Genomic DNA, 23,152 nt, shown 5'->3' on the forward strand with positions numbered 1-23,152 from the left:
AGTGGAGCGCCAAATGTTCACACAGAGTATTAATTTAGGCAGAAATGCCTAGCTTACAAAAATGAGTTGTCTCTGTTTTACACGGTTTAGTTCAAGCCTCGTACATGCAGATGAATAAATATTTTAAATTATGACGGACCAGCCTGCAAAGCTTCTGATACCTAAAATTGTTCATTCTTGTCACACTCAAACATTTGTTCTTAAGCCAACAAAGTCCATGCTCAATAATCCAGGTATACAATCCAACAATTTTCAGTCAGGTCATCTGGACAGTTTCTTTTTTTTTTGTGCTGAAATTTTTCACCTTCCATCCAGAAGGCTTCATCAGTCAAGGAAACACACAAAACTGATTCTTCCCCCAACAGCTTACTCCAAAGGGGAACAAACTAGTTATGTTGGTGCTAAGATGGTGTCTTTGGCACGCCCCCTCCACCAGTGCCGGCCCTCTCCCTCGTCGACAGTCATGTCAAATGTGAGCAGATATCTTTATGAATGGAGACATCACTGGATTAAAAGGCAGACAATACAGGAGTCTGCTATCGCGTACAAAAAGACTGAAGGACAGCTATTATCCACAAGCTGTCAGATTACTAAACTCTCGATAAATAACACTGAACAACTGACAATAACATTGCACCAAGCCACATATGTGACAACTAATATGACTAATATTAGCTTGTGACAACTAATATGTTTATTGTTTATTGCTGCTGCACTATGTAGGCTGTATCATGAACGAAATAGTATCTATGTATCTACCTAACCATCATAATTCAATCTCAATGTCACTACCTGTGCAATAACCTGTCACACAACCTGTGTAGTATATGTTAATTATGTGATATATATATATATATATATATATACATATATGTATATAGATATACACATAGATATATATATATATATATATATGTATATGTATATATGCGTGTGTGTGTGTGTATGTGTAGCATTTTAGCTTGTATTACTACCTTGAAATACTTAGTCATTCAATTTCATCCTGTTTGCACAGTAATATTCCATCATGTTGTTGTTTACTATCTCTCTTTAGGACGTTGTAAATATTATAATGAATTTTTCACTTTTTCGTATTTTATTTTTGTACCCTTATTGTATACTTCAGTATTTCTTGTTGGTTTGTTCTTTGATTTTTTTTAGTGAGTCAAATTGGTTCTTCTCAACATAAGCATTTCACTGTACTGTTAATCCTGTGTTAACCTCACATATGACAAATAAACACAACTTGAACTTGAACTTGACTTTAATTTGACTCCATCCATGCATAGTAGTGTTGGGAAAAGATTCCTAGATGTGGCTCAATCGTCAGAATTTTTTGCTGGCTAGCCCGTGCACGTGCTCAGGACAACAAGGATCAAACTCTCTGTGTAGCTTTGCTGAATGTTAAGTCACTAACCAATAAGACATTTGTTCTGAATGACTTTTTAAAATCTAAAATAAACTGGATTTTATGTTCTTGATAGAAACGTGGCTTCATGTTGGTGAGTCGGCTCCATTTTCTGAACTTCTCCCTCCTGACTGCACTTTCTTTAGCTCTCCTTGGACCACTGGTAAAGGAGGTGGATTTTCCTGTTTTTAAATCCAGTTTTAACTGTCGGCTGATCCCCACTCATTTTTACCCGAGTTTTGAACTTCAGATGGTGGAGATACAACTTTTCTCCTCTTTTACTCTGCACCACAATCTACCAACCACTTAAATACAGCAAGGATTTTACTAAAGATTTTCCTGATTTTATGATGGGACTTATGCTAAGATATGATCATCTTTTAATGGTTGGTGATTTTAGTTTGCTGTGAGGCTGGACCTCTGGTCAGAGATTTTATGAACATTATTGACTCTTTTAATCTCACACAGTCCGTCACTGGTACCACTCATGAAAAAGGACACACACTGGATCTTGTGCTGTCTTGTGGGATAAATATGTCTACTGAAAATCTGTGGAACTCTTTTATCGGACCATCTACCATTTTGGTTCACTGTGGTGGTCTTTGGTAGGAAGAAATGGATTGGATCATCTGTGTGTTCTGCATGTGCAATGAACTCTAATACCTCGCTGCGTTTCTTCACCGGTTTTAAGGACTCTTGTTTCCTGCAACCTTCTGCAGCCAACCACTTTGGCCATGGCTGCCTCAGACAAGTCGGCAGGGGACAGGACGGACTCCAGAAACCATCTTAGCACCATTAAACTGGGTTGACCCACTATGTGAAAGTGCAATTTATAAGACTGAGTTTGTTGTGGCTCCTCCGACTAATGGTCTTTTGGATGAAGGACAAAATGTTTCAACAAAAAGAAACCGTCCAGAGGACCTGACTGAACGTTGCTGGATGTTTTACCTGGATTACTGAGCATGAATTCTGACGTTTAAAGAAAACAGTTCATGGCGAGTCTGATAAACAATTCAAGGGCCAGAGGTCATAGTCAGGGGAACACATCTTCATGCTACACCGCCCATTATCACTCCACTGGAACCACTCTTGAACTGTCTGAATGATATTAAAGTCTGGTTGAATCTAAATTTCCTGGTTCTAAAAGTAGAACAAATTTAAATAGCTTTAAAGTGTCGAGGAGATAACCTCACTTTAGTTGGTCAAACACTTGCTCAGCATCCGGTGAGAGTATGACTTCATCACAGTTGTGACCAGGCAGATTGGGAGTGTATAACACACTGAGCAGCTGCCTAATATTGAAGAAAGCCTGATGATTTGTTACAAACCCTGTCTGATCAGGTGGGACAATTTTGGGAACCACCTGTTCAAGTCGTCTTGCCAGGACCTTTGCAAGGATTTTTGCATCAGTATTTAAGATTGGTCAAGTCTGTTTGAGTGATATATTTTTGTCAACAAGAATACAGTTTTCACAATTTTTAAGCTTGATGGTCAGTGCCAGTGTTTAAACCTATGGTTGTGGGTTCAAGCCTAGATGGCACCTTGAAGTACATCCGGTGTGAAACAATTGCCAAATCTCTCATGCGAGTGTTCTTGCTGTGGCAGTCCCTGCAGAAGGGAGCAGCCGAAAAAAAACCTTACTATTGAATATTAAATATGAATATTGTGTTTAAAATTCTGCTACACTCTACAGGTAGATGTCAGTCATTTTCTCCCTCCTCCACTTAGCTCCCACTGCCACCTTTCCCTCCATTCTCGTTAGCTGATATTTGTGGGCTGATAGCGCTGCTTCACTGATCTTCAACCTATCAAACACCACTCAGCTTTTTCCTCCTTTGTATTAGTTCTTTTTCATTTCTGCCCCAAACTATCCCAGCTGCAGATTGCTTTTGCAGCATGCAATTATTGCCTGGAGTTTTTCTTTAGATAAAAGCAGCAATGACTTAATACTGCACCTTTATCTGTAACATTCATCCATCTGTTTTCTTTACCCGCTTCTCCTTTTTGGGCTACAGACTGACCCACTCTGTGTGAGAGGCAGGGTATACCCTGAACAGGTCACAAGTCAATCACAGGGCAACTTAGAGATAAGATACAGGTGAAACCAGAAGTTTACATACACGCTTTAAAAAAAACACATATGCATATTATTCCACACCGTCTGACGTGAAGTCAGAATAAACTTTTCCTGTTTTAGATCAATTAGGATTCCCACAATTGTTTCTATTTGCAAAATGCCAGAATAATGAATGAGAATTTTTCAAGGCAATTATTACTTTCTTCAAAATCAAGTTTAAATACACTAAGATTACTATGCCTTTAAACAATTTGGGACATTTGATATGTCTCTGGAACCTTCTGATAGATTTATTGATAACATCTGAGTTAATTAGAGACACACCTGTGGATGTAATTTAAGGAACACCTGAAACACACTGCTTCAGTGTAACATCATGGGAAAGTCTAAAGAAATCAGCCAACATATCAGGAAGAGAATTGTGGACTTGCACAAGTCTGGTTCATCCTTGGGTGCAATTTCCAGATGCCTAAAGGTGCCTCGTTCATCTGTACAAACAATTATATGCAAGTACAAACAAGATGGGACTGTCCATCCATCATACCACTCAGGAAGGAGACGGGTTCTGTGTCCCAGAGATGAACGTGCTTTGGTCCAAAATGTGCATATCAACCCAAGAACAAAAGCAAACACCTGGTGAAGATGCTGGTTGAAGCTGTAAGAGTGTGTCGATATCCACAGGGAAACTGTATCGACAAGGGCTGAAAGGTCACTCTGTCAGAAAGAAGCCATTACTTCAAAAGAAACATAAGAAAGCCAGATTAATGTTTGCAAATGCACACAGGGACAAAGACCTTAATTTTTGGAGATACGTCCTGTGATCTGAAGAAACAAAAATTGAACTGTTTATTCATAATAACCCTCGTTACGTTTGGAGGAAAAAGGGGGAAGCTTGCAAACCTAACACCACCCCAACTGTGAAGCACGGGGGTGGCAGCATCATGTTGTGGGGTTGTTTTGCTGCAGGAGGGGCTGGTGCACTTCACAAAATAGATGTCATCATGAGGAAAGAACATTATGTGGAAATACTGAAGCAAGACATCAGACAGGAAGTTAAAGCTTGGGCACAGATGGGTCTTCCAAATGGACAATGACCAATGCATAACTGCCAAACTGGTTACAAAGTGGCTCAAGGAGAACAAAGTCAAAGTTTTGGAGTGGCCATCACAAAGCCCTGATCTCAATCCTATCGAAAATTTATGGGCAAAGCAGAAAAAGCATGTGAGCAAGGGAGCCTACCAACATGGCTCCGTTTCACCAGTTCTGTCAGGAGGAAATTCCTGCCAACTATTGTGAGCAGCTTGTGGAAAGATATCGAAAACATTTGACCCAAGTCATACAGTTTAAGGACAACGGTACCAAATACTAATGAAGTGTATTTAAACTTTTGACTTGGAAGTAATAAAAATGCCTTTAAAAATTATCGTAAATTTTTCTAGCATTTTGCAAAACAGAAAAAGTTTATTTTGATTTCACATCACAGTGTGTGAGTGTGTGTGTGTGGGGTGGGGGGGGGGCATATGTGTCTTTTTTAAATGGAGTATTGTAAACTTCTGGTTTCAACTGTAAACAGCACAAAATAATAATTCTTTGCAAGCTGTGAAAGGTAACCCGCACTCACTTCTGAGATTTTTTTTCTTCACACCAGCAGATATTTAAACACCACAAGCCTCAGCTGAAGAAAATTATTCCTCACCTCCTTAAAATGTATAGAAAAAGACAAGTAATATGTAAGATGAAAACTGCAAGAAAAACAGCAAAGATTATTTATTATTGATTCTTATTCTTTTTTGTTGAGTCAAACTGAGTCAAAATGAGTCAAAAATAGGAGAAAGATGTGGGAAGGAGCAAAAGAGGAGAGGGAAAGGGAGAAATTGACTATCTGTGGAAACATAATTAAGTCTGTGTTCTGACTCTCTGCAGCATACTCCTCAGAAATGCTGAATCGGCACACAGACAGACTGGTACAGCAGGGAGAAGGTGCAGAGAGGGCTGCAATAAGAGAGATATGAGGGTAGTAAGTAACACAAAATGTGTGGAAAAACTGTTCAAACAATCCTAAAAATACAGACGTTACCAAGTAACTCAATAAAGTTGAAGCACTTACAGAATAACTAAGTGCCTGCAGAGATAAAATGGATTGCATAATGATGCATGGCAGGTTATCTGCAGTCAGTGCTGGACTTTTGCAAGCGTTCAACATTTGCAGATGCTCCAGAAACAGCAGCACAAACCTCCAGGATTCACATGGAGCAGAACTACACTGACATCTAGAGACGGAAAGCTGAAGCTAACTCGTTGCAGCAGACCGCACACTGTAGCTGAGAAAAACAGCTGCAACCAAATGTAAGCAGCTAAAGCTAGAAAAGTTGTGTTTGTGTTGTGAGTTTCTGCTGTCAGGTACCTAGCCTCGAACAGAGGGTTGAGTCACAGTTGAAAGTAATCAGTCTGTCGCCACACTGAGGCAGCTCACATGTATAATGCATGGAGCTGACGGGTCAGCTTGAGACGAGGACAACCGATACACAGAGAGCCAAAAGGATGCATTTTCATTTCCAAAACAAAACCTTTTCTGCTGTTAACTGTAAAACAACACGACTGTTCTGAGAAACAAATGTTTATGTTGTTGTCAAAAGTACAAGAGTAACTGCATTTTACTGTTTGTGTTGTACTGGTATTTGGAAAGAAACCTGCTAAATATATATCATTCAGTTATCAACATTGATTTTAAATTGTCATATCAAATGAGAACATCTGTGTAAAAAAAATTCAAGCTGGTTCAGTTACATTTTGTGACTTAAAAAAAATTAATAAAATAAAGCAGAACATACAGGTGCTGGTCATAAAATTAGAATATTACTTAAGACCAATTAAAATAAGGATTTTTAGAAATGTTGGCTAACTGAAAAGTATGAACATGAAAAGTATGAACATGAAAAGTATGAACATGAAAAGTATGAACATGAAAAGTATGAGCATGTACAGTACTCAATACTTAGTTGTTGCTCCTTTTGCCTGGATTACTGCAGTAATGCGTCATGGCATGGAGTTGATCAGTCTGTGACATTGCTCAGGTGTTATGAGCCCAGGTTGCTCTGATAGTGGCCTTCAGCTCTTCTGAATTGTTGGGTCTGGTGTATCACATCTTCCTCTTCACAATACTCCATAGATTTTCTGTGGGGTTAAGGTCAGGCGAGTTTGCTGGCCAATTAAGAACAGGGGTACTGTGGTCCTTAAACCAGGTACTGGTAGCTTTGGCACTGTGTGCAGGTGCCAAGGCCTCTTGGAAAATGAAATCTGCATCTCCATAAAGTTGGTCAGCAGCAGGAAGTGCTCTAAAACTTCCTGGTAGACGGCTGCGTTGATCTTGAACCTCAGAAAACACAGTGGACCAACACCAGCAGCTGACATGGTCTCCCCCAAACCATCACTGACTGCGGAAACATGACACTGGACCTCAAGCAACGTGGATTCTGTGCCCCTCCTCTCTTCCTCCAGACTCTGGGACCTTGATTTCCAAAGGAAATGCAAAATTTACTTTCATCAGGGAACATAACTTTGGACCACTCAGCAGCAGTCCAGTCCTTTTTTGTCTTTAACCCAGGCGAGATGCTTCTGATACCGTTTCTCGTTCAAGAGTGGCTTGACACAAGGAATGCAACAGCTGAAACCCATGTCTTGCACATGTCTGTGCATGGTGGTTCTTGAAGCACTGACTCCAGCTGCAGTCCACTCTTTATAAATCTCCCCCACATTTTGGAATGGGTTTTGTTTCACAATCCTCTCCAGGGTGCGGTTATCCATATTGCTTGTACACTTTTTTTTTTTAACCACATCTTTTCCTTCCCTTCGCCTCTCTATTAATGTGTTTGGACACAGAGCTCTGTGAACAGCCAGCCTCTTTAGTAATGACCTTTTGTGTCTTGCCCTCCGTGTGCAAGGTGTCAATGATCGTCTTTTGGACAACTGTCAAGTCTGCAGTCTTTCTTATGATTGTGCAGCCTACAGAACTAGACTGAGAGACCATTTAAAGGCCTTTGCAAATGTTTTGAGTTAATTAGCTGATTAGAGTGCAACACCATGTTTCTTCAATATTGAACCTTTTCACAATATTCTAATTTTGAGATACTGAATTTGGGGTTTTCATTAGTTGTCAGTTATAATAATCAACACTAAAAGTAATAAACATTTGAAATATATCAGTCTGTAATGAATGAATATAATATACAAGTTTAACTTTTGAATGGAATTACTGAAATAAATGGAATTACTGAAATAAATCAACTTTTTCATGATATTCTAATTTTATGGCCAGCACCTGTAAATGCTTTGATTAAATGTGTCTAATATCCAACAATAAAAGCACCAGTGATGTCAGTCGGAAAACTCTAAGTACTGTACATATGTTTCAACGTTTATTTGACTTGTAGTTGTATTTATAAAAAAACATAACAGCAGTTGTACGAAATTAAACATAAAAATACTGTATGTCCAACATTAGCTCAAAATAATCTTCACCAGAACTTTACAAGTCAGTTAGTTTTGCTATCAGTCTGCAGCCGAACAATCAGGATTTAAAAAAATAAATATCAGATGTTATTCAAACAGAAGTTTGAGATAAAAAGCAGCACTTGTCCATTTGAGCTCCTCTTCTCCATCAGCTGAGTTTGTTCATCTGGCTGTGTGTGGCAGAGCTGAGTTCAGGTGGCTCATCTTCACTTGGCAGGAAGCCCCACGACATGAGCAGAGCGAAACGCTGATCTGGGCGAGCGGAGAAATACTCCTTCTGTTTCTCAGAGTAAGTCCGCAAAGGAGGCACAACGTCTCTGAAGCTCCAGTCCTTATGATACAAAAGAGAAAATACAATCATAATCTAGTTTGGAATGCTTTAACAATTTAAAAACTGTTGTTGTGGTAAATCAAAATTAGAAATGGACAGAAATTGCAAAAAAAAATCTGATAATATCTATGTATTCTGGCTACAAGGTTGACCAAACTGTCTGTAACTGTTCCTTCTCAGCACAAGACAATTTTAGTCTAAAACATGAAGGGTGGCAGAAAATATTGCTGCAAGGAACGCTGGATGTCTTAAAGTGTCTTCTAGTAAGGAATGCTAACACTTATATGATTAAATGTAAATGGACGGCGTACCTGCCAATGAAAGTTAAAGGCCTCGAGCAGCTGAATTCTGCCCTCTCTAGAAGGAACACAGTTCGGAGGAGATGGCTGCACCAGCTCAGAGCCCACCATTATGTCCACAAACACCAGCAGAGCTCTGATGGCAAACCAGCCTCCAAACTTCGGATGCACGCACACTCCAAACATTTTCTGCAGGGTAAACAGAATTCACTACATTCAGATGAAGAAAAAAAAAAATCAGGGAAGAAAAACACTTTATTATACAGTAGTCCCTCGTTTATCGCGGGGGTTCTGTACCCTGCCCCCTCGCGATAAGTGAAAAACTGCGAAGTAGGGATACAGTAGTCCAAGTTCAAGTAAACTTTATTGTCATTACCATCTCATGTGGTGCATGAGGTGGAACAAAATTATGTACACAAGTAGTAGTACTAGTAGTAATAGTAGTTTATTTTAGTATTTACTGTAGTAGTAAGTAGAGGTTTGCTTTAGTATTTATATACAGGTATATATTAAGGCATTTTAAACCCTTCCAACACTCTGGCAATATTCTAAACAATGTTTCTAAACTAAACGCTCTAAAAGAGCACAGCATGTCATGATCTCTGCTCTCTACCACCTGCCAGCGCTCTCGGCCACGCCCACTTCTCTGCTGCAGAGCAGAGATCATGACGCACAGGAGGAAGCTTCTCCTGCAGTGTGGGCTGCACAAAGATGCAGCAGGTGCTAAATAACTTAAAACAATTTATTTTAAATTTAAATTCCATGCCGATCGTGCGGCTCATCCATCAATCAGCCAATTGTGTCATCTTATTTTGAAAAACAGCGATACAGCGAGTCTGCGAAAGTCGAACCGCAAAGTACGTAGGGACTACTGTACACACACACACACGCACGCACGCACGCACATACACACACACACACACATACACACACACACACACACACACAAAATCAGATTTTCACACAGGTCCTAAAAGTAGATAAAGAGAACCCAGTTAAACAAATGAGACTAAAATATTATACTTGTCATTAATTTATTGGGGAAAATGATCCAATATTAAATATTTATAAGTGGCAAAAGTATGTGAACCTTTACTTTACTTACTGGTGTGACTGTGCTGCAATAACTGCAACTAAACATTTCCAGTAACTAAAAAAGTTAAGTCTGGTCCTCTGGATGTTCAAAAAACAAACAAGAAAAGTTGTAGAAACGTTTCGTCTTTCATCTGAAAGACTTCTTCCAGTAACTGTTGATCAGTCCTGCTCACCGGCTTGGAGGAATTTTAGTCCATTCCTCTGTTTCAGCTTCAACTCTGGATGTTGGTGGTTTCCTCACATCAACTGCTGCTTCAGGACCTTCTACAACATCTGGATTGGATTAAGGTCAGGACTTTAACTTGGCCGTTCCAAAACATGAACTTTATTCTTCTTGAACCATTCTTTGGTAGAACAACGCGTGTGCTTTTGGTCATTGTCTTGCTGCATGACCCACCTTCATGCAACAGTTATTTTTACAGGCTAACCTCACTGAGCCACGAGGACTCCTTTACAAGATGGACCTGTACTCATGACCCCGAAGAGACTGGAGACCTTCTCTTGAGATTCAGTTCATGGACAGATGTCCTGACATTTTCCTTTACAATTCTCTGATATAATTCAGAATTCATTGTTCCATGAATGATGGCAAGACATCCTGGTCCAGATGCAACAAAACAGGCCCAAACCATGATACTACCACCATCATGTTTCACAGATGGGATAAGGTTCTTATGCAGGAATGCAGAGTTTTCCTTTCTCCAAACAGAACACTTTTCATTTAAGTTTTATTTTGGTCTTATCCGTCCACAAAACATTCTTCTAACAGTCTTCTGGATTGTCCACGTGATCTTTAACAAACTGCAGACAAGCAGCAATGTTCTTTTTGGAGAAGTGGCTTCTCCTTCAACCCTGCCATGAACCATTGTTGTTCAGCGTTCTCCTGATGGTGGACTCAAGAACATCAACATTAGTCAATGTGAGAGAAGCCTTCAGTTGCTGAGAAGTTACCCTGGGGTCCTTTGTAACCTCGCTGACTGTTATAAATCTTGCTCTTAGAGTGATCTTTGTTGGTCCACCACTCCTGGGGAGGGAACAATGCTCTTGAATTTCCTCCATCTGTACACAGTCTGTGGATTGGTGGAGTCCAAACTCTTTACAGATGGTTTGTAACCTTTTCCAGTCTGATGATCATCAACAACTTTTTCTGAGCTCCTCAGAAATCTCCTTTGTTCCTGCCACGATCCACTTCCACAAACATGTTGTGAAGATCAGACTTTGATAGATTCTGTTCTTTAAATCAAACATGGTGCCCACTCACACCTGATCGACATCACATTGATTGGAAACACCTGACTCTAATTTCACCTTCAAATTAACTTCTAACCCTACAGGTTCACATACTTTTGTCACTCACAATTATGTAATATATTGGATGATTTTCCTCAATAAATAAATGACCAAATTTAATTGTTTTGTCTCATTTGTTTAACTGGGTGATCTCTTCATCTACTTTTAGGACTTGTGTGAAAATCTGATGTTTTAGTTCATATTTATGCAGAAATATAGAAAAATTATAAAGAGTTCACAAACATTTAAGCACCACTGTATATAAAAGCACTAAATGTGTGCCTTTTGACAAATAAGTGAAAAGATTTACTTTGTCTGCCCAGGGCTGGTTTGTCACGTCGGACTGCTGGTAGTAGAACGCAGCTCCGGATACGTGCGCCGCAGTCTGCGCTAAGAACTTCGGCTTCCTGTTGGGCAGCAGCTCATAGTCGTACCTCACATCCACCTTCTGTTCTGGAAAACACTTAGCCAGAAAAAATAAATAAATAAATAAATAAATAAATAAATCTAGGTGCTGTAAACCTGTCAAAACTTATTAAAATGAGTTAATGCAGTGAGTCCTATGAAATGTTACACCACTGTAACATACTTGAGTTGCACAACTCCTAAAAGGTGCTGAGATTCAAACAAACAAACAAAAACAACGTGGAACAAGCAGAAGATAAAGGATGGTTGGATGGATAATTAATTATGTGTGACCTCAGTGTGTTTCCACGCACACGTCTTAAGACTTGTAACCAAATCAGCTAACAAGCAAATGGTAATACTTGTCTAATTACAAGTACAATCAGTCCCTAATCAGCACGAGTCACAATTATTGTTTTTTTTTTAATCCCAATACAAAAATCTGTTATGTAACAGATGTAAGAAGAGAGAAACAAAATAACAACATACAAAACTAATTAAACATTGGACCTTGAACTCTGCAGAGTTCTGTGTCAGGGCACCAATGCTGACTAATTTAACAGACACGTAAAACACTGAAGTAAATGCTGACAACAGAGAATCACTTCAAACAGCAATTTTACAACCTTTAATTAAAAACATGAGCCAATCCTTCTGTGTTACAACTACAATTCTGACTAAGTTGGGACGTTGTGCACGTGGTAAACAAAAACAGGATGCCATGATTTGTAAACGTCATAAACCCATATTTTTATTAACAATCAAACCTAGTAAACCTAGCAACTAAGAAATTGTACCATTTTTAATTGTACCAAAAAAAAGGAGGAAAAGTATCAACAAAAGGCTGTGAAAGTCAGTGGTCCAAATAAACAGGCGGAGGAGCATTCTGCTGCTCATTAGTTACTTAACAACAGGTCAGTAAGAGGACTGCGTATAACTTTATGAAGAGGCTTAGATGTAAAGATGGACAGAGATTCGCCAGTTTGTGAAAAACTGCATCTAAAAATAGTGAATCATTTCAGAATAATGTTCCTAAATGGAAAACTGGGAAGACTTTAAATATCCTATCATCAACAGTTTATAACTTTATCAAAACTTCTGCACAAAAGACAAGGACGAATGTCAATATTAGGTGCCTTTGTGGATGAACTTCGTGGCCCTCAGGTGGCACTGCATTAAAAACAGGACTGCAACTGTTACGGACATCACTGCACGAGCTAAGAAAGAATCCCACAAATTGTTGTAATCACAGTTCACCACATCATCCACAAATGGAGGTTAAATCTCTATCGTGCAAAGAAGCAGCCTGCAGCATACAGTAAAACTTTTTGTTCAAAAACTGGTGTACTTGGAGATCAGCGTCACCCTTCAGCGTGGTTTAAATTTCCATTTATGCTTTTAATACCGATGCTTGTGTCACTGCTCAGTCACACTTCTACTCTCACCTGTGTGGTAACACTTGTGATATGGAGCCGAACACACTGATCTATGGGGTCAGACAGCTTTTCATAGTTCTTCTGCTCCAAGAAGGGCAGAAAGGCTTCTTCAAACATAGTAGGAGTGCTGAGCACCACCTCAGCCAAGGTGTCATCTCCATAAGGCAGGTGTAGGCAGGGGGGAAGCAGAGCGTTATACCAGCCAACCTGTTGGACAAAAGGTGCAACAGAAGAACAGTGAACGCCTAAAGTAAATAATGCTACTGCGGTGAAGTTAGTTTTGGGTTGGATATTAGATATTCAATCTCCTCAGATTCAGCGATGTCTTCCTCTGGTTCGAGCCGATGCAGGCAGTCTGATTGATCTGATGGAGCTGCTCTCAGTCCGCTGCCTCCTCTTAGGGACTGTCAATAAATTACCAAACCCTTGAGAAACAAAAATTAATAGTTTCATGTCATGTGACCCACTAACACAAAACTGATGCTTACTCCACTAGAATAGACAAACGAGACAGTCTGTTTTATTTAATTTGAATGCATTTAGTAATTTTAAACAAGTTTTCTAATCAAAACAAATGCTTTTGTTTCAATAGCTTTCATGTCATGTGACCCACGAACACAAAACTGACAGGACTGAACAGACTGGGTGACTATAAAATGGAAAAGGGGAGCTTTGTGCCGCCCTGTTCAACAGGATGGAAGCAGCTGTGGCATCCTTGTTGTCAAAGTAAGCTTTTTGTTTTAATCATGTCATGCATGTATGCATGATGTCAAGATCAAGGTTCTTTATTGTTATTCGCATCACATGTGGTACATGAGGTGGAACGAAATTGTGTACACAGGGTCTCAGTTGCACCCAACAATAGCAAAAATATAAAGTGTAAAAAGAAACAGTAAATAAGGATATAAGATATAAGATATGCGCTAAATGAACGCCAAACAGTACGCTAGAAGATCTAAGATATGCACTAGTCGTTAGTAGTGCAAAACAATGCACTGAACAACAGCAGCACGGACATGAGTCTTTGTGGGTAGAGGAGTACGAATAAATACAGTAGCATCAAATAATCAGCAGCATGAGATCAGCAGCATGGATAATCAGCAGCACATATAAACAATCAAAGTTGCATTACAGTGATTTTTGTTTCCACATTGATTATTCTGGTTAGAGATTCATGAGTCTAACAGCTTCAGGGTAGAAGCTGCTCCTCAGTCTAGTGTTCTGCACTTAATGCTCCTCAACCTCCTTCCTGAGGGGAGCGGGACAAAAAGTGTGTGTGCTGGGTATGTACAGACCCTTTCCAAAAATTAGAATATCATGGAAAAGTTGTTTAACTTCCATAATTCCATTCAAAAAGTTAATCTTTAATAGATGATAGATTCAGGGTCCACAATTTAAACGATTTCAAGTATTTATTCGTTTATTTTTACATAATTTTGGCTTTCAGCTCAAGAAATCCACGAAAACAGGATTTCAAAAAATTTGAATATTGTGGAGAAATCAGACCAAATTTTGCAGGGCATGAATGTTTTAAACTGAGTGTGACACACTAATCATCTACTAAACTCAAAGCACCTGCACAGGTTTCCCCAGGTGTCATTAAACTGCTTCAGTTCGGTTCAATATGTGGAAGACTGCAGACATAACTGGCCAGAAGACCATCATTGATACCCTCCATAGGATGGGTGAGACACAAAAGTTTATAGCTAAGGAGGCTGGCTGTTCACAGAGTGCTGTATCCAAATGGAAAGTCTAGTGGAAGGGCAATATGTGGCAGGAGAAGATGCACCAGCAAAATAGATGACTGTGGGATTCAGTGGATTATCAAACAGAGAAGATTCCAGAATCTGGCAGAGATCCAGAAAGAGTAGAATGAGGCGGGAGTCACAGCTTCAAAAAACACCACGTTCAGATGCATCCGGGAGATGGGCTACAACTGTTGGGTTCATTGGTCCTCTTTTCCGATGAAAGTAAAGTGTTCCTTTCATTCGGAAATCAAGGTCCAAGGGTTTGGAGGGAGAAGGGTGAGGAACAGAACCCATACTGCTTGAGGTCCAGTGTGAAATATCCACAGTCAGTCATGATTTGGGGTGCAATGTCCAGTGCAGGTGCACAACAGTCTACCAGAATGTTTTAGAGGACTTCATGATTCCTTCTGCTGAGGATCTGTATGGAGATGCAGATTTCATCTTCCAGCAGTACCTGTCCCCTGCCCATGTTGCCAGAAGCACCAAAACCTGGTTTGATGTCCATGTCACAGTGCTTGACTGGCCAGCCAACTCACTGGACCTAAACCCCATTGAGAATCTATGGGGTATTCTCAAGAGGAAAATGAGGGGCACCAGATCCAACAACAAAGAAGAGCTGACAGCATCAAGGAAATCTGGGCTTCCATAACTCCCAGTCAATGCCAGACTGATTGACTCAATGCCACGTCACATCCAGGCAGTGATTAAGGCAAAGGGATTCCCAACCAAGTATTAAAGATTGACATATTGTTGTGAAAGTACCATATTTTGATTTTGTTGTGAGCCTAATTTATTTCTTTTTTTCTGCAAAAACTGAGTAGTGTGGGCTGATTTCTTCACAGTATTCTAATTTTTTTAAATCCTGTTTTCGTAGGTTTCATGAGCTCAAAGCCCAAATTATATAAAAATAAACAAATAAATACTTGAAATCATTTAAATTGTGGGCCCTGAATCTATCATCTATTAAAGATTAACTTTTTGAATGGAATTGTGGAAATTAAACAACTTTTCAATGATATTCAATTTTTTTGGAAAGTCTGTTTTGTGTGTGTGTGTATATAATATATATATATATATATATATATATATATATATATATATATATATATAAAACACTAAAATAAACTACTACTTATACTACTATTCCTACTTCATGGTTTTTCACTTATTGTGGGGCTTCAGGGTAAAGATCCCCGCAATACTGGTTCCAACCACCTACTTCATATATTGTATGACACAGCGCCACCAGAGGTGAACCAGGGTACTACACTGCTGCACCCAGAGCATTTCTTTCTTCCATGTGCCCCCCCCCCCCATTCATTCAACCTTTATTTCGACAGGTAAATCCCATTGAGCCTCGAGGACTCATTTACAAGAGAGACCTGTTTGAACAGGCAATGCATAAATTCCGCAATTTTGACCAATAACGTGTTGAAATAATTCAGAAAACAGTTTTATAAATAGAACAGTCAAAGTGGTCAAATGCATTTTCTCTTATCTTGTTAGTATTTTACTTGTCATGATGACAGGTGCCTCACCTGCCTCCCCTGACTGTGTGTCACTGGTGGGAGCTCAAAGCTATTTTTTTTTTTTGTTTGTTTTCAAGTTTTTGGTAATTTGTTGACGGTCCCTAAAAGAACCCCTCGGGTTCAGGTTCAACCCTTCGGACGCAGCTCCCCGAAATCAGACTGCCTGTGGTACACATTGAGGTACAACACGGTCAGGTTAGTAATTTAGCTTGGACTGTTGGCGATTATTGAAACTTCTTTTGAGGTAAATACTTCCCACTTGTTTGAAACAAATGTGTAAATTCGTGCTACTATACCTTAAGAGGATACACTTCAAATCCCAGTTTGGATAAACAGCTGTCTAATAATCCCGTCACACTCGCCGCACTGGAAGTCGCCATCAACGCTTTGATTCCGTACAGCTTTGAATTGTGGGATATGGTGTTCTTTGACGCGTCAAAGTTTAAAACCAGGATCGGTTTCTTGTACTTTTTTTTTGCTACAGTTCCTCCTGAAATAACAACTGTCTGACATTAAAAGAAAACACAGGAAACGCTGTTCCTTGGGGCACTGGAAGATTTACTTAATTTTGTGTGTTCAAAACTGGAAATCACTCCATGAGCAACGATACCCAGAAGCCCCACTTCGGTCACGTCACACCACATGACGTCATCGCTTCATCTACTGAGCAGTCCGAGGGGCGCCTAGACTTTTTAAAACTTTGTAGACTTTTTAAACTACAAAACAGGAAAAACTTCCTGCAAACTTATCCAACTTCCATAAACAATTAATTTTACGCTGGACATTGGTTAATAAACAACTGTTCCCCTCTTAACTGTCTTATTAGGAACAACCAAGATATTTGCTTCAAGCGTAAATCATTATTTTTAAGAACTGGGTGGATTATAATATTTTATGTTTAAAACGATTGTTTAACAAGGATGGACTAATGTTTAGTTATGGTGAATTTCTTTCTGAATATAACATCCCTGTAACCCCTAAAGATTTTATTGTTTTTGATGCCATCCCAGCAGGTTTAAGATTCCTCATATCCACTGCTGATAGAGCTCAAGTCCAATATCCTCTGTTTCCAGAGTTATTTATTGCAACTCAGACCCTTTCCTTAGGATTAAAACCGGAAATTAACATATTAGAGAAATAATCCAAAGGAATACTATTAGTAATCTTTTTGTGGAACAGTCTGTTTATTGATTGGGAACGGATGTGGTCGTTGCCAAGAATTGTTTTTGTCTCAAATAAGATCCGGTACGGACCCGGTCGGTGCCTCTTAAAATTTTACTCAGATATAATCCTAATAATAATTCAGTACTGGCTAAATATATTCCAAATATTGATCCTCTTTGTTCCTTTGGTCATCTTGAAGATGAAACATTGACCCACCTTTTCTGGCACTGCACTTTCAGTAAAACATTTTGGTGTAACCTCTTCTATAACAGAAAATGTGATATGCATGTTACATTGAATGTTCAACATGTTTTATTTTGTGTTTCTAATATTAGAACATCTGGGATAGAATATGGCATTAACTTTCTTCTGTTGGCTAAATTCCCCGTACAGGTTTCATTTCAGGTCTCTCTTGTAAATGAGTCCCCGAGGCTCAATGGGATCAGCTGTATAAATAAAGGTTGAATGAATACATGCCAGCAAATTGTTTTCAAAGCCAAATCTGAGCTGTTTTTTGTCTCTTTAAAGCTTTGCACCAACTCTAAAGCTATGAGACTTAAAGCCTTATGTGATGACTTTGATTTGTAACCTTTTATTTTGTCTCGTGAAATCTTTGTATTTGTTACTCCCTCACCTCCAGCATATTATTAATGTCTGTGGTTATCATTTGTAAATAAAATTTGTTTAAAAAAGAGCTCCATCTAACACTTCCAGTTCACAAGTCACGCAGGAGGCACAAAAACCATAGTCATACGCAGAGGAAATGGACTGAACTTCATAAAGCATCGTTCTACAAAGTGTTCGAAGTTAATCCCTGTCATTCACACACTAATATATTTAGAAAACAAACAGGCGCCAAAGACAACATCGTAACGGTTAAGGTGGTTATTAAAAATGTTCATTCCTTTCATGTTTAGTTTAAAGGTAAGCTCTAAAGAACTTCAAGATAAAGTGAGTAAGATAAATAGAATTAAAATTAATAAAAAGGTGATAAAGCGCAAGGCTTGTGATGTGTGTTGAAACATGTTCACAGAACAACTGTGGCTGTTTCACTTTCTGCCTTCACATCTTTCTGGAGGTGATTTCCAGCTCAGTGCTGCCACCTGCTGGATCCACTCACAAACTACATGCAGGAACTGAAGGAAGGGAAGTCTGGGATTGTCGTCATTGTATGTCATAAAATGGTGAAATTAGTTCTCTGCATTTAACCCATCACACCTGGGATACACCCAGGTGGTGCAGTGGGCAGCTATGTAAGCGCCCAGGGAGCAAGAAGGGATTGGGTGTCTTGCTCAGAGAAACCACAACATGTGGGAATGGCTGGGGATCGAACGGCTGCTCTACCTCTAACATCTCAGACCCGGGCCTCACCATCTTCATCTCTGCACTCTGAGTTCATATTTCACTTTTTTTTTTCTTCACATTTTTGATAAAGCAGCATCATTTTTAGGACTTCTTTTCATTTCCTCATGTTCGATCACATGACCTGTCTGATGACTTTCCTTTCACTCAGACATGAAAAAAACATGATCACCCTTTCATCAATGACCACTTACAGGACCTGCTGTTTCTTTGTTTGTCTGTATAAATTATGTTGTAGGGTAAATAAACTGGAACTAATAAAGTCGTCTGATAGAATGGATTAAATGACAAAATACAAAAAAACTAAAGATTTCACAAACATGAAATAAATTCAAAGTTTTCTTTAAATGATTGGACTTTATAGCTCATTAAATGTAATTATCAGTGTGTTGTAAAACGTGCACTTTATGACAGATATCATGTGACTCAGATCAAAGTCAAGTTTTTTGGACTATCATAATCTTTAAAGTGGATTCAAAGTGACAAAAGTTCAGTGTGAGGAGTGTATATATATATATATATATATATTCACACTAAAATAAACTACTACTTATACTACTATTCCTACTTCTGTAGAGGCAGGGCAGCCGGCTTGGGACTCGAAAGTCCCAGGTTCGATCCCCAGTCACTGCATATCACGTGGTGTCTCTGGGCAGCACACCTCATCCCACACACTTTTTGTCCCGCTCCCCTCAGGAAGGAGGTTGAGGAGCATTAAGTGTAGAACCACTAGACTGAGGAACAGCTTCTACCCTGAGGCTGTTAGACTCATGAATCTCTAACTAGAATAATCACTGTGAAAAATCACATGTTGCTGCTGATCTGTTTCATGTTGCTGCTGATCTGTTTCATGTTGAGGTGTTCATGCGTGCTCATCTGCTCACATAGACTCAAGTTCATGTTCGTGCTGCTGTTAGATGTAATGTTTTTTATACTATTAGTGCTTAGTGTATTTTTAGTTGATGTTTTTCTTAGTTCATATCTTAGATGTTATCATTGTTTTTCTTTTACATTTTTATTGTTGGATGTAACTGGGACCCTGTGTACATAATTTTGCTCCACCACATGTACCATTTGAGGTGCGAATGACAAATAAAGAAACTCAAACTCAGAAGTAAACTTTGTCACTACACTCTCATGTGGTACATGAGATGGAACGTAATTATGTACACAAGTAATAGTAGTAGTAAGTAGTAGTTTATTTTAGTATTTACTTTAGTAGAAGTAACTAGTAGTCCCATCCATCCATCCATCTTCTGCTTGTTCCGAAGTCGGGTCGCGGGGCGGCCCAGACATCTCTTTCCACAGAATCAGAATCAGAATAAGCTTTATTGTCCTTGCACCGAGATACAACGAGAACGTGTACGTACAGTCGTCCGAAAGACGGACGTAGTGCACAAAGCTGCGGCTAATTAGCATGGCCCTCTTATGCTTATTCAGAATAATATTTTTGCTTAGATGAGAAAAGGGAAGAAAACATGAGAGAAAACATGAGAAGAGAAGGTATAAAAAAGATCTCTCACACCATGTCCTTGACAGGGTACGATTTGAGGCATAAAAAAAAACCTACCACAGCATAGCACATAAATAGACGTGATACATGTACATATATGCCGGTGAAGGCATTGAATTTTAAGGGAAGGTCGTAGCATAGACCACAGCCCCCCCTCAGCCATTGTCCAGAGAAGAGTTATTTATCATCAGCTCGGTTGAGGTTCCGTCACATGTCCACGGCCTTGGGGAAGGGAGGGGTGAAGAGACAGACAAATTGTCTTTGTTTTTCTTAAACATGCCATGAGGTATTGAGATAAGTCCACCATCAAGGCCACAGTTTTAGGTCAGGCAGAACTCGTAAATTGCTGTTTCTACCTTTTAAAGTCTCACTGGTGCATTTCTCTGATGGAGACTCCAAACAGCCGAATTGATTCCTTACGCTGAAAGTCGAGCTCACAGCTTTCTTCAAGATTATTCCCAACCATTCATGGGTGCTGCCATAAAGTTCACAGTCCTGATAACAGCCTGCCCCAACTCTGACACAGCTCCACATAATTCAGTCTGAGTGCTGCCAAGCTTCGACACATTCCACACACATTTGTAGACAATCCAGATTTCACCAACCCAAACAGCAGAATCCTGTTGTCATCATGAATCCAATTTGTTTCCGTCGAGGTAAGAGGGTCCTCCTTACCCTGACTTCCTGTTGGAAGAAGTTGATCAATTTTGTTGAGATACCAGCTGTGCTGGCTTATCAGAACTGTGCCAGCTGACCAGCATCTTATCAGGACTATGGTCTATTATCTGAAAGTGCTCACAGATCAATCTCAAGGTCTGGATGTCAAATGCAATGTGTTTTTAAATGTGCTTGCTGGTAGAGTTTTTTGATGTCTCAAATTGTGTCCTGATAGGACAAGATGTGAAGAGATCTTTTTTGTAATACCACTATGCACCCTCATGGCCTTTTCTCCTTTTCTATCTAAAAGTACGCTAATAAAGAATAAGGGGCCACATATTGATAGCAGCAGCAACGTCACTCCGCCCATCTTTTGGACGACTGTATGAAGATAATTTAACTATCCTGGTACAATGATGATAAAGCTTATTCCAATTCTACAGATGTGGACAGTAACTGTGGTAACGGACCACAAACCTCCACACCTCACAGACTATTTAACAACAAACCAGAGAACTGTACACTTTAGTTCTGTGTGATCTGTTTAAATTTGTCTTCAAACTAAATCTTTGTCCACAAAGTTCACAAGGAAATGGTTTGACTCCTGTGTGGACTCTCATGTGTCTGTTTAGAATAGAATAGAATAGAATAGAATAGAATAGAATAGAATAGAATAGAATAGAATAGAATAGAAACAGCCTTTATTGTCACACGGATGGGAAATTCAAGTGCAACAGCAGCAACAGATATAAAGATAAAAATATTTCACACAAAAGTTCCTAAATGTTAATAAACAATACAATATATAAAGAAATAAGATAAACAATATCAATAATAATGTTCAATATGTATTGGAACATTCATAAGGACAGACTATTTACAATACAGTAGTATAGGCAGAGTGTGTATTTTAGCAGAGGTCAGCATGTTTTTAATCCTTATTGAGTTTAAATGTGTCTTTTGACTAAACCTTTGTTCACAAAGATCACAAGGAAATGGTTTTTCTCTGGTGTGGACTCTCATGTGTGTGTCTAAACTTGTCATCTGACTAAACCTTTGTCCACAAAGTTCACAAGGAAACAGCTTGACTCCTGTATGGACTCTCATGTGTGAGTTTAAACTTGTCTCCAGACTAAATCTTTGTCCACAAAGATCACAACAAAGCAGTTTGTCTCCAGTGTGGACTCTCGTGTGAGCTTAAATTTGATTTGTGGCTAAATCAATGTCCACAAAGTTCACAAGGAAATAGTTTTTCTCCTGTGTGGACTCTCGTGTGTGTTTAGATGTGATTTGCAAGTAAATATTTTACCACAGTCATCACAGCTTATTGATTTTGGCCTTGCCTGGACTTTCCTGCTTGACTCTGCATGTTTCTTCTCTCCAACACATTTCTTATTAAGCAGACATCTTGAAGACTTCACTCCTGAATAATTTGTCATGTGTCTCTGAAGAGTCCGGTTACTGACATACTGCTTACCACACTCAGAGCAGCTGAAATATTTGTGGACAGTTTTTACCTCTGATTCAGGAGCCCTGCTCTCCTTCCAGTCTTTCATACTGTCTTCATGTTCTGATTCAGAGTCTGATGAGTTCTTTAGAGGAGAGTCAGGATTGGTCATTTTACCCTCTTCATCGTCGTCATTAATGTCAGTCTTTAAAGAGCTGGAACTGTCTTTGTGAGTCTTTAAATCTGGGTTCCTGGTAAGTTTTTTGTCCCTCCTCACTCTTTAAAGGAACTGTAGTGACCAAAAACCTGATATCAGTCTCCTCCATGTCGAGTTGGTCTCCCACCAGACTGGTCCAAGTGTCTTCTCTTCCACTCTATGATAAGAGGCTCTGGGTCCTGCTGGTCCACATCAGGCCTTCAATGTTGAGGAGCTTCTTCTTTTAATCAGCAACAAACATAGGCAGAAACACTGAAACACATTTACATTAAAGGACAGTAACACAAAGTTTGTTTTCTCAGTCATCCAGGTATATAACAACAAAAAAGGTTGAATCATGTCATCTGGACTTCGTTTTTTTGTTAAAAAAGAAACGTTTCGCCCCTCATCCAAGAGGCTTCGTCAGTCTGAGGCCTAGCCATCTGGTATTACCCAGAAGCCACCCTGACTCTTGTGTTTCAAGCCTGCCTCAGATACCCCTGAAGTCTGGCCTTTTCACTAATGGTTTCAAAAACACAAAGTTTGTTTTCTCAGTCATCCAGGTATATAACAACAAAAAAGGTTGAATCATGTCATCTGGACTTCGTTTTTTTGTTAAAAAAGAAACGTTTCACAAAGTTTGTGTTTTTGAAACCATTAGTGAAAAGGCCAGACTTCAGGGGTAT

General features: G+C 39.3%; 1 protein-coding gene across 1 annotated transcript; it reads right to left on the reverse strand.

Moving 5' to 3' along the window:
- Positions 1–8,001: 8,001 nt before the first annotated feature.
- On the reverse strand, positions 8,002–16,507 carry mmachc (metabolism of cobalamin associated C). The gene is made up of 5 exons (XM_037674833.1): positions 16,424–16,507; positions 12,860–13,057; positions 11,320–11,472; positions 8,637–8,813; positions 8,002–8,325 (listed from the first exon to the last, which is right to left on the reverse strand). The coding sequence occupies exons 1-5, from the start codon at positions 16,505–16,507 to the stop codon at positions 8,143–8,145; spliced, it is 795 nt and encodes a 264-aa protein (XP_037530761.1). The 3' UTR covers positions 8,002–8,142.
- Between the last annotated feature and the right edge of the window lie 6,645 nt (positions 16,508–23,152).

The sequence above is a fragment of the Nematolebias whitei genome, chromosome 3 (assembly GCF_014905685.2).
Source record: "Nematolebias whitei isolate Nwh7 chromosome 3, NemWhi1, whole genome shotgun sequence".
NCBI lineage: Eukaryota > Metazoa > Chordata > Actinopteri > Cyprinodontiformes > Rivulidae > Nematolebias > Nematolebias whitei.

Coding starts and splice junctions, on each gene's coding strand:
- mmachc (XM_037674833.1), bottom strand. CDS start 16,507: ATGGCGACTTCCAGTGCGGCGAGTGTGACGGGATTATTAGACAGCTGT. Junction 8,814..11,319: donor ACCAGCCCTGGGCAGACAAA/GTAAATCTTTTC, acceptor TTTACCCTGCAG/AAAATGTTTGGAGTGTGCGT. Junction 8,326..8,636: donor CCTTTAACTTTCATTGGCAG/GTACGCCGTCCA, acceptor TTGTATCATAAG/GACTGGAGCTTCAGAGACGT.